The following is an 11,377-nucleotide window of genomic DNA, read 5'->3' as shown; positions in this document are numbered from 1 at the left end:
CAGGCCGCGGTTTATGGAATCAGCTACATATATGCTCCCTTTTTTAAGAGCAACCACGTATTTTATTAATATAAAAAATCAATTTACAATGCTCTTACTTTGCTGTGAAGGCACCGTCGTTCGGGCACGGCGCATCGGCGCACCGACCGGTGGATTTGACTATTTGAACGTGTTCATGCAGCGGCCAACGTACGCAGAATCGCCGACGCGGAGCCCCACATATTCCACTTGTCTACTCGCATTATCTCGGTCAGCTGCACTGCACTGCAAACCTTCATTGCCCCTTCAGCTCAAAAAAAAAAACCTTCATTGCCCCTTTTCCCCAACAAAAAGTAAACGCGCCCGAGAACCTTCGCCTCGTCGCCACTAGCACCGATTCTTCCCCGCGCCGCCATCGTTCATCCAACCATACTCTCCGATCGATCGGCAATCGGCGGAAGCCAGCACTCGAGCCCGCTCCAGGAGCAGATCGATTTGCGCGTCGGATCCATGGCATCCTCGTTTGCCCCAGCCCCGGCGCCGGCGGGGTACCCGCCGCACGGCAACCAGGCGCCGCCGGGGTATCCGCCGCACGGCAACCAGGCGCCGCTTCCGCAGCACACGGCCGTCGCCGTCACGGCGGCGAGCAACGGCGCCGGCAACCCCTACGTGCTCGTCACCCCGGCCAGCGCGGCGCCGTCCACCTGCCACTGTGAGTGAAGCCCCGTCTTGATCTCTCGACTGATATTCTACTATCCTCTCTGCACGGCTTCCTCATGCCGCTCGCGCGTTCTTGCAGCCATCCGGAAGGCGCTGGGGCGGTACGGCAAGCTGCTGGAGGACGGCACCCGCCGGGCCGCCGACACCACCGGCAACATCTGGCACCACCGTACGTATCATATCATACCATACCCACTCTCCCTGCTTCGATCCGTCGTGCACGCCCACTGCACTGAGTCACTGACACCCGCGCTGTTTTTGGAGTGCAGTCCGGACGGCCCCGAACATGGCGGACGCGGCGGTGGCGCGGCTGGCGCAGGGGACCAAGGTGTACGCGGAGGGCGGCCACGACAGGGTGTTCCACCAGGTGTTCGGCGCCGTGCCCGGGGAGCAGCTCCGCAAGGCCTACGCATGCTACCTCTCCACCTCCTCCGGCCCCGTCATCGGCACGCTCTACCTCTCCACGGCGCGCCTCGCCTTCTGCAGCGACTCCCCGCTCCCCTACCACGGGCCCGCCGCCCAGCCCGCCGAGCCCATGTACTACAAGGCACGCACAACCTCTGCTCCCTCTCTGTAGTCTGGTCATACACTTCCATCAGATTCAGTTCACTTCGTGCTGCAACTAGTTCAGCTTCAGTTTACTTCGCTGCAAAGTTCAGCAATGTCTAATTCGCCTGGGAATCATCGATTGAATTGAATCGCAGGTGGTGCTTCCCCTGAGTCAGGTGAGGACCGTGAGCCCGTCGGCCAGCTTGTCGAAGCCGGCCGAGAGGTACATCCAGATCGCCACCATGGACAACCACGAGTTCTGGTTCATGGGCTTCGTCTCCTACGACAAGGCGCTCAGGAACCTCTCCGAGGCCCTGCACCACCGGGCGTGATCAACGTCCGTGTGCACTGCACCACCGCAGCTAAGCTCCAGTTCCGCCGCATTGTCTGATAACTGCTTGTCATTCAGGGTCAGTCAGACAGTGTTTCCACTTCTTACCTGTATACTGCAACAGTTGTTGCTCTGGAATAATCAAGACACCAATTAAACTATGTTGCTGTCAGTATCAGATCATCCAGTAGGAATGACTTAGCTTCTACAGTTTTCTTCACGATGACTTAGAGCATCTCCACCGGTAGCTCCAAATAGGCGCCGGCAGGGGCACCTCCGTTTGGGGGCGCCGGCACAACATCCTCCACTTGGGGAGCTGTTCCCACACCGGTGCCCCCAAACAGGCGGTCCCGATGGATAATTTGAATTTGAAATCTCAAACACAACCATAGAAATTCGAATAAGTCTACGAATATGAAATTGGGCCAACACACGGCCACCAAATACGAATAGGTTTTGGAATAAGAAGTTTGGGCCAACAGACGGCCATCAGATCGCCATTTCCGGCACAAAAAAGGGCTTTGAAGCCAAATGATCGCATGATCACACGAAGGAATTCACGGGCGGCGCAACCTCGACGGCTTCCTCATCGGCGGCCGCCCAAGCTCAGGCACGCTTCCGCAGAGGCCACCGCTTTCGTTGCATCGAGGGCGGCGATGCGGCGCCTCCTGCGGTCGGCCGTCACGAAGGCGCGGCGATCCATCTCCGTCTCCCAGTCCTCCTGCGACATGGTCGCAGCCTTCTCCTTCGGCGCGACGGTGCGCGTCTTCGGTGGCGCCTTCGTCGGCGGCTTTGCTGCCTTCATCGGAGCCCTTCTCTTCGGTGGCATGGCGCGGCGGCGAGGCTTTTCGGGTTCGACGCTGGATGGAAGATTAAGCGGCTCGCGGGAGAAATGAGCGGCGAAGGGGACGGGGTTTTGGGGGAGAAGATGTATATTTTGTTGGTGTGTGGCTGACAGGCGGCTTCCACGTCCAAAGTTTTTAGCCTCGCGAGATGCCGGCGCGCCCGATTCACGCCCTTGACGAAGGGGCCGGCACGGGGTTGCCGGTGCTTCTATTGGACTCCAAAAATCGCCGGCGCTATTTGGGGCGCGCCGGTGCGAGCCCATTTTTGTCTCCAGCCCCTCCAAAAGCTATCGGGGCCGCCGGTGAAGATGCTCTTATACCAGTACTAGATAGGTCTCGGTTGCCTGATAATAGCAAAGCCAGAAATATGAACTCTGATGCAGTATTATCAGTAATCAGTGTAGAACGCTGAATCCACAAGCACCAGCTCTTTCATAAACTATATTCCTGGATACAGTAGTGGTATTTTGTCCAATTTAGATAGGCTTCTCTCATCAGGCTCTTTGTCTCGCATTACAGAGGCTGTAACACTGAACCTCGCATACAATTACAATCTGCAAGTTTTACAGTACCATATCATTACAGTACAGTTGATAGAAACATGAAAGGTGTAGTAGCAGCTATTTGTCTCACAATTTACAACAACGATTACATAGCAAAACTGTTGTCGTCGGCGGGGGCGGCCTTGCGGCGATCGATCTTCACTATAGAGTTCATCACTGTAGTACAGTCGGCGGAGCTGTTCGTCTGCGTATGTGAACGACGGAGCTCGATCGGTGAAGCGGTGGGTATAACGGACGGATGGATGCGTTGTGGCTAATCAGTGGAGCGGCGTGTGCGGCCGCGGGTGGAGGCGGTCGTCTTGGTGGTGGTCGAATGAGTCGACCCGGTTCTTGAGCGCGGCGAGGCGCGCCCTGACGCTGAGGTCGAGGAGAATGCGAACGCAAATGATCGCTCAACGTCCGTTTACGTCGCCCCGTTGGAGATGCCCTTATAATAGATGGGTATCGGTTGGCTGATAAAGAGCAAAACCAGAAAAATGAACTCTGATGCAGGAGTATCAGTAATCAGTGCAGAACGCTGAATCGACAAGCACCAGCTCTTTCATAAACTATATTCCTGGATACAGTAGTGGTGTTTTGTCCAATTTAGCTAGGTTTCTCGCATCAGGCTTTTCACTCGCGTTACAGAGATGTAACATTGAACCTCGCATACAATTACAATCTGCAAGTTTTACAGTACCATATCATTACAGTACAGTTTGATACAAACATGAAAGGTGCAGTAGTAGCAGCTATTTGTCTCACAATTTACAACAACGATTACATAGCAAAACTGTTGTCGTCGGCGGCGGCCTTGCGGCGATCAATCTTCAGTATAGAGTTCATCATGGCGGTACGGCGGAGCTGCTCGTCTCCGATGAAGCGGTGGTGCTGCGCATGGTATGCGCGTCTGTGGGTATAATGGAACGGATCAGTGGAACGGCGTGTGAGGCCGCGGGTGGAGCCGGTCGTCATGGTGGTGGTCGAAGGAGTCGACGCGGTTCTTGAGCGCGGCGAGCCTGGCCCTGACGCTGAGGTCGATGGCGTGGGAGTCGTCGAGGCCGTAGGAGATGACGAACCCGGCGATGAGGGAGGGGTCGACCACGTTCTCGACGAGGAGGTGGACGAAGCCGGTGATGCGGCGCATCTTGCGCGCGATGAGCTCCGTCTGGCGCGCGTCGAGCGCGACGGCGGAGGACACGACCACGCGCAGCGCGCACAGCGGCGGCGGCGGGGCCGCCTCGGCGGCGCCCTTGCCGCCGTCCTCGTCCGTGGCGATGGCGGTCATGCTGCCCTTGTCGAGCAGCGAGCGCAGGAAGTTGAGCGTGACCGGCTGGAACGGGGCCGCCAGGGCCGCCTGCTGGTTCGCGGGCGCCACGTCCTCGTCGGCGCCGGGGGAGCCGACGTAGCTGCTGGACCGGCGCAGGGTCTGCGCCTGCCACCGCGTGGAGCGGTGGGTGTGGGCGGTGCTCGGGCCGTCGAAGCGGACGGAGGCCGGCATGAGCTGGAAGGCGCCGGTGTCCTTGGCGGCCGGGAAGGCCGGGTGGGCGCCGGGCTGGTTCAAGATGTTCATTGTGGCTGGAGCTCGACCTCGGCAGTGGGCAGTGGCGCTACTGGGGTCGGGTAAGGTGGAAGGACAAGGGAAAGGAACAAGAATGGAGGTTTTGAAGCAGGGAGGCCGGAGCGAGGGTGATGCCGATAGTAGCTAGCTGGTAGCCACAGGTGAGGGGCCAGCGGGGAGGAGATAAGATAGGGGGAGAATAGAGTAGTAGGGAGGCCGAGGCCGAGGAGAATGTGATCGAGAGAATTTGGCGCGCACACGATGCGGGCGCGGCAGCCGCACACGCCCCATCCGGAAGAATCTGCGCGCAATCCCGTGTGCTCTGCCAAGCCTGGCCCCTCGCGCCCCGCGACGAGCCGTCACGTTTTCTCTCCCTCTGTAGTTGGTACGGTGGCCAGCCAGCTCCGATTTTTCGCGGACACGATAGAACATGAGCGGCACGACGCGGTGCTTTTCCGTGGTGCCGTGCTGCTGGCGACGGCTCACCGCCAGCGATCCACCAAGAGCCGTGCCTGCCCTGCCGTGCGGTGCGGACTAATTTTCACCGTGGCTAGCGAAGCACGAGACGCTCTGCCTCCACTTCACCGGTAGTGGCAGTAGCCAGCGATTTCGTGCCTGTCCTACGAAGCAAAAGACAATTCGGGCGAGTTGTTTACGACGATCTCCCGGACACCAGCTCAGCTCTACGCTTCCGCGGCACACATGCATGGATTGTAGCTTGGAGTGTACCGCGTTTGCTGCGCTTGAGCTGTGATGAACTGACACAGGAGAACGAATCGATACTTGGTGAGCGAGTGTCGGGATGAACCAACGGACGACGCGGACGCAAAGGCTCGACCTCGTGCGCTGCCTGGCCATTTCGGGCGACGCACGCCTGCTGCATGCGCTGCCACAGATCCAAGCGGGCGGCCCGTGGTCGTCCCAGTGCCTACATACTGGTCTCCACAAAAGCAGAACTAGATCCTGTTCCAGAATGTTCAAGGGCCGTGAAAAACGCAAAATAACATAACAACACTGGCTTTTTACCACGCCGACGGATGGGAAGTTTGCATAAAAAAAACAACTTGCCTTTTGTATTCTATATATGCTGCCAACAATTTGCATCTCTAGGTAGAGAGATTTTGGAATTTACAAGCCCCTAGCAAGATGAAGAGGTTATCGAAATTAAATTCCAAGCAAGTGACAAATACATCAAATATCATTCATACTGAAATCTAAATTACCTAGTCAGGGCGATCTGCCATTTCGAAACAAAACCCCGAGCTCCTCGCTCGCAGCCTCCTCTCTCGAGTTCTCCGAATCCGGGCCGAAATGCGGAAATGGTAATGATTTCTAACGCACCGACGGAATGATAAGTTCTAATGGAAAAACTACTTGCGTTCGTGAAACGTTACTCGGGGAACTACTTGCCTTTGTAAAACATTACTCTACAATGATAATGTGATACAGTTATATTTTCTTCTTAAGAGGAGAAAAAAGAACAATGTAATCTACTATGCTGCCAACCTTTCACGAGAGGCAAGATTATGCATACTGAAATTTGAGTTTACCTATACAGATCCTAATTAGGATGATCTACCGTCATACATTTTGAAGCAAGAGGAAAGAAGCCCATGATGGACACTACGGTAATAAACACACGGCACGACAGTGAAACATGTAAAAAAATAAAATAAAACATCTTCAACAAAATAAAGTCGATATCAACTTAAGGGAGCACTGTTACATCGACAACAATTGGTAGATCAACTTCATTAAATCGGTTCACCTCTCAACTATACCAGGCTAGTACCATTGTCTTTTACTTAACAGAATCCTGTCAAGTGAAGATACTAGGTAGCTGCATCGGCATTCAGAATACCTGCTTTTACCTGTTAGTAGAAGCTACCTAAAACAGAATAATGAATTGCATGCATATTTGTCCTAATGATAACATATTATGATATGATATCTTTACTGCATTTACTTGGTGCTGTAATTTTTTGACTTAAGCAAACCACAAATTACCAATTATAAATATCAAAATATATTGCACGACCTGAAAGTCTGAAACAGAAACAGCAGAACAAAATTAACAGGGAAAAATAGGTTCCCAGGGACTTGAATGTCACGTTAACTTTTTGGCCTAAGTCTTGGACTGTTTAGACGAAAAGCTACGCCAGGGACCAAAATTTAATTTCAAAAAATTGGCAGGGGCCGCGCGAACGCGTACCCACTCTAACACAAATTACGACGTTCACTCTCCCACTTGGGGAGATGATAAGCGAACGCGTCCACCAAGTGCAATGTGGACCATTGACCTAGGCCACGAGCCTTCTTGATCGCTCGTAGACCCCGTCCAGGTAAGTATGTTGCAAGGTGGGCAGGGGCGCTGGTTATATAGGCTCGGACCCTTCCCAATAAGCCTCCGGGAGCGAGGTGGGACTAAACATCAGGAACGCTGCGTGCGCCAAATCGCTGTGCGGCAGGTGCACCCTCAGTTGTTTATGGGCCGGTTGTTTTCTGGAGGCCCACAAGGTTCAGCACTGCCCGTAGTACGAATCCACGATGGCCCGTTCTTATTTTTTGTTTTTTGCAAATGATTTAGCACGGCGCACGGGCACCCCACTTACAAAATTTCCTAGAACAGAAGTGAACTATCCTAACAGCTGGATAAATCCTTCTATCGTGCCATATGTGATAGTGTAGTCAGTGCTACTGGTCACATATTGACGAAGCGAACAGTCCACATGGCAAGAGCACCCCTGCTTCGTGCCAAAAATTAAAAATGCATACAAAAAATAGAAATTGATTTGGATGAATTTATGTCGAACAGTTCGGATACAATCACACCTATAGACATATGTTCTTCTTCGTCTGTTTGATTTTACAACCCCATTTCAATAAGTAAGACGCATAAATTTAGTCAAACATCAAACCTTCCTTGGCTTGACTGAATTTATAAAAGAAAAAATATCATTATGTACAAATTAAATAAATATATTATGAAAATATATTTTATGATGAATATGTTGATGTTAGGTTGGTATCGTAATATTCATATCTTTCTCTAAAATATTATCTTTTGACTCAATTAATAGTCGACACAAAAGATTACTTAGCGTTTGTGGAACCCGGTGGCTTCTTTTCCTATTATTTTAGCAATATGAGGAGATTACACATTGCAAATCTGTCCTGATTTTCGTACTTAGACAAACCACAAGCTATCAATGAGCTTCGCCCGAGAAGAAGGTCCCACAAAAGTTAAAAGGTAAATTTTATAGGACAACGGTCAGATCGGCGATGCTTTATGGGGTAGAATGTTGGCCCATGAAGAGACAACATATCCAACAAATGAGTGTCGCCAAGATACGCATGCTACGATGGATGTATGGCCATACAAGAAATGACCGGATTATGAACGAGGTAATTCGTGATAGGCTAGCGTGGCACCGATTGACGAGAAGCTAGTCCAACACCGACTAAGCTGGTTTGGGCATATCCAGCGGAGCCCTTCAAAAGCTCCCGTTAACAGTGGAATTCTAAAGAGAATGGAGGAGACTAGAAGGGGTAGATGACGATCAAAGTTGACGTGGGCGGATGCGATAAAAAAAAACTTGTGGGATTGAAATGTACCTAAAGTCTTAGCTCTTGGTAGGAATACATGGAGATCAGCGACCCATGTGTCGAAACCTTAGTTACTCGTATTTTTTTTTCTTTCTTTCTCCTTGTTTTGGTCTCTTTTTTCTGTTGGGTTTCATATCTACCATTCTCCAACTTGCTTGGGGAAAAGGCTTTCATATTGTTGTTGTTGTTGTTGTTGTTGTAAACCACAAGCTACCAACTTAAATAAATATAATTTGTAATATTGCTTTGTTTTTGTTTTTTTGCAGATTTGTAACATTTATTCATTAAGCAATATCGGTTACATCATCAACAAGTTGTGAATACATGAACGCAGGTGGTTCATCGAAGCATACATTATTCTCATCTATACTACAAGAAACTAAGTGTGACTGTCTTGTTTGCTTCTTTCGCATAATGGGTCAATCATGCCGACTCAAAGCTTGCCATGATTAGCCAATATTCATCCAAAATGGTCGTTCCCACTGTTGTGAAATGCATATGTGGATTGTCTAGCCCTTTCCATTAGTTCGGACATTTGGTTCAAGTGGCTAGTGCATGAAGCTTAACATGGTATCAGGGCCCCAGGTCTCGAGTTCAAATCCTGGCTTTCACATGGTTTTCGCAATTAAGCCTAAAAATTGTTGTTGCCCCCTCTTACCTGGTTTTCGCAATTAAGCCTAAAAATTATTGTTGCCCCCCTCTTTAGCCACCGCTGTTTCGGTGTGCTCTTCTTATTTCACGTGTTGACTTTCTCTTCTCCCGTCACACGCGAGTGGGGGTGTTGTGAAATGTATATGTGGATTGCCTAGCCCTTTCCATCAGTTCGGAATTTCGGTTCAAGTGGCTAGTGCATGAAGCTTAGCATGGTATCAGAGCCCCAGGTCTCGAGTTCAAATCCTGGCTTTCACATGGTTTTCGCAATTAAGCCTAAAATTGTTGTTGCCCCCCTCTTACATGGTTTTCGCAATCAAGCCTAAAAATTGTTGTTGCCCCCCTCTTTAGCCACCGCTGTTTCGGTGTGCTCTTCTTCTTTCACGTGTTGACTTTCTCTTCCCCCGTCACACGCGAGTGGGGCACAATTTATTCTAAAAATTATCTCTTCTCCCCCCTCTTCTCGCAGCCGCCGTCCGCCCCGGCACCCTGCCGTCCCGCGCCCGGTCGCCGCCGCTGCCTCTTTGCCTCTCTACACGTGTTGACTTGTCTTCTCGTCTTCCCGTCACACGTGAGTGGGGGTGTTGTGAAATGTATATGTGGTTTGCCTAGCCCTTTCCACCAGTTCGGACTTTTGGTTCAAGTGGCTAGTGCATGAAGCTTAACATGGTATCAGAGCCCCAGGTATCGAGTTCAAATCCTGGCTTTCACATGGTTTTCGCAATTAAGCCTAAAAATTGATGTTGCCCCCCTCTTACATGGTTTTCGCAATTAAGCCTAAAAATTGCTGTTGCCCCCCTCTTTAGCCACCGCTGTTTCGGTGTGCTCTTCTTCTTTCACGTGTTGACTTTCTCTTCTCCCGTCACACGCGAGTGGGGGTGTTGTGAAGTGTACAAGTAGATTGCCTAGCCCTTTCCATCAGTTCGGACTTTTGGTTCAAGTGGCTAGTGCATGAAGCTTAACACCCACTATCTTATGGTTGATAAGTTCAAATAGAGCATTTACAACCTCTAGATAGTCTGCTTCGATATAGATCCTCTTGCATCCAATTTGTTCTACTAGGCAAAGCCCGTCTCGCGAAGCTTATTCCTCACCTATGGCTACATCAATAACTCCATCAATCTCTACAAGGTTGCTAGGAATTGTCCACTAGAATCTCTGACCATAGAACCCAAGTTTCCCTCCTTGAGTCGAGGTTTAGTGCCACACCGGTGTTCAACTTCACCGGACCATCTGATGATCTTGTCCAAACCATCTTTGGCATCCATTTGTTATTCTTCTTCACCTTCGAGCAATTAGCAATCATGGCTTTGATCGATAGGGCCAATCTGCTTGCCAAGGGGACCTCTCTACCATACTTAATCTCTCTCATTGCAATTCGACTTGACTTCGAATATCTTGCTCTTTGTGTGATGTCATGTGAATATCCGTGTTTTCTTCCTCCCAAGCTGATAGAGGAACCGCCTTTATGTCCCATGAGTTTGTAATAGTGAGAGTCTATCAACTCGTCCACATTGCTGATCACGATCTCCCCTCCAGGTGTAAAAAACTCCCTTCATCTGCCCACGCATTAGTGCTGGCTCTATTACAAATTCTCCAAATGCATCCCCATTTGAACTTATCCATCCCCACCATTAAGCTTTGACAAGTAAATGAGGACCCCTTTTCTAGGGGAGCCTTCAAAAGATCATCCGAAGGGTACTATTTCACTCTCGAAACTTTGCTTCTATTTCTAAGAAACGAGAATTTTATAGATCTTCATAATCAGGCATCTACATATATCTTAAGGAGTTTTATTTTATTTATATTATTTCACAGGGAAATGTATAATGCAACATTTCCTACAGCAATAATCATCATTGTATAAAATGTTCTATCCCTCATAATCAGGCATCTACATATATCTTAAGGAGTTTTATTTTATTTATATTATTTCACAGGGAAATGTATAATGCAACATTTCCTACAGCAATAATCATCATTGTATAAAATGTTCTATCCCTCTCGTGTTTTTGTCTGTATGTTCTTTCCAGGCTAAGTTTCTGAAACTAACTCTATTTTGCATTTCAATCTCAAGTATAACACTAAATCAGTTTGGCAGTCAACTTGCAATGGAAGAACGATTCCTAATCACGAGGTTATATCTACTAGCAATGATCGGCGCGGCGGCACGCCGCGCCATGGTGGCTGGCTGATGGTATTTTTTTTTGTAAATCTTCATTAGGAAATAACAGAATGGCTGATGAGATTTCTACACTACACAGCGTGTGTAGGCATATGCAGAAGACATTGCCCAGATACCTTCTTCGTAAGCGCGACCTTAGACAAATAACAGAACGGCTGATGAGATCTGGCTGATGAGATTTCTATACTACACTGCCTCTTGACATCTTGCTTCTTGGTCTCCGGCATGAACGCCATGATACATTTCTGGATAAATTTGTTATGCCACATATATACTTGTTCAGATAAAAATTGCTATAAAAGATATGGTGTTCATTATCATAATCGCAGTACACCTACTTCAAAACCAACGGTCTGTAACATGCACTCACTCAACGGGTATGTGCCTAGCTTTACATGTTCCAAGAAA

At 49.7% G+C, this 11,377-nt stretch overlaps 2 protein-coding genes and 1 non-coding gene across 3 annotated transcripts; 1 reads left to right on the top strand and 2 right to left on the bottom strand.

Moving 5' to 3' along the window:
- The first annotated feature begins 306 nt into the window (after nucleotides 1-306).
- Nucleotides 307-1,739, top strand: LOC124700472 (GEM-like protein 1). Its single transcript, XM_047232597.1, has 4 exons — nucleotides 307-691; nucleotides 779-868; nucleotides 969-1,246; nucleotides 1,404-1,739. The coding sequence occupies exons 1-4, from the start codon at nucleotides 490-492 to the stop codon at nucleotides 1,578-1,580; spliced, it is 747 nt and encodes a 248-aa protein (XP_047088553.1). The 5' UTR covers nucleotides 307-489; the 3' UTR covers nucleotides 1,581-1,739.
- A 2,158-nt stretch (nucleotides 1,740-3,897) lies between these two features.
- On the bottom strand, nucleotides 3,898-4,688 carry LOC124704215 (ATP synthase subunit delta, chloroplastic-like). Its single transcript, XM_047236455.1, has one exon. It carries the CDS (start codon nucleotides 4,537-4,539, stop codon nucleotides 3,898-3,900), a length of 642 nt encoding a protein of 213 aa, XP_047092411.1. The 5' UTR covers nucleotides 4,540-4,688.
- Nucleotides 4,689-6,716: 2,028 nt separating this feature from the next.
- On the bottom strand, nucleotides 6,717-6,877 carry LOC124705000. The gene has a single exon (XR_007003851.1). It is a non-coding gene; the product is annotated as a U1 spliceosomal RNA (small nuclear RNA).
- Between the last annotated feature and the right edge of the window lie 4,500 nt (nucleotides 6,878-11,377).

Source organism: Lolium rigidum, chromosome 3, assembly GCF_022539505.1.
Source record: "Lolium rigidum isolate FL_2022 chromosome 3, APGP_CSIRO_Lrig_0.1, whole genome shotgun sequence".
Lineage (NCBI taxonomy): Eukaryota > Viridiplantae > Streptophyta > Magnoliopsida > Poales > Poaceae > Lolium > Lolium rigidum.
The sequence above is the reverse complement of the archived record's forward strand: the minus strand, read 5'-3'. Positions and strand labels throughout refer to the sequence as shown.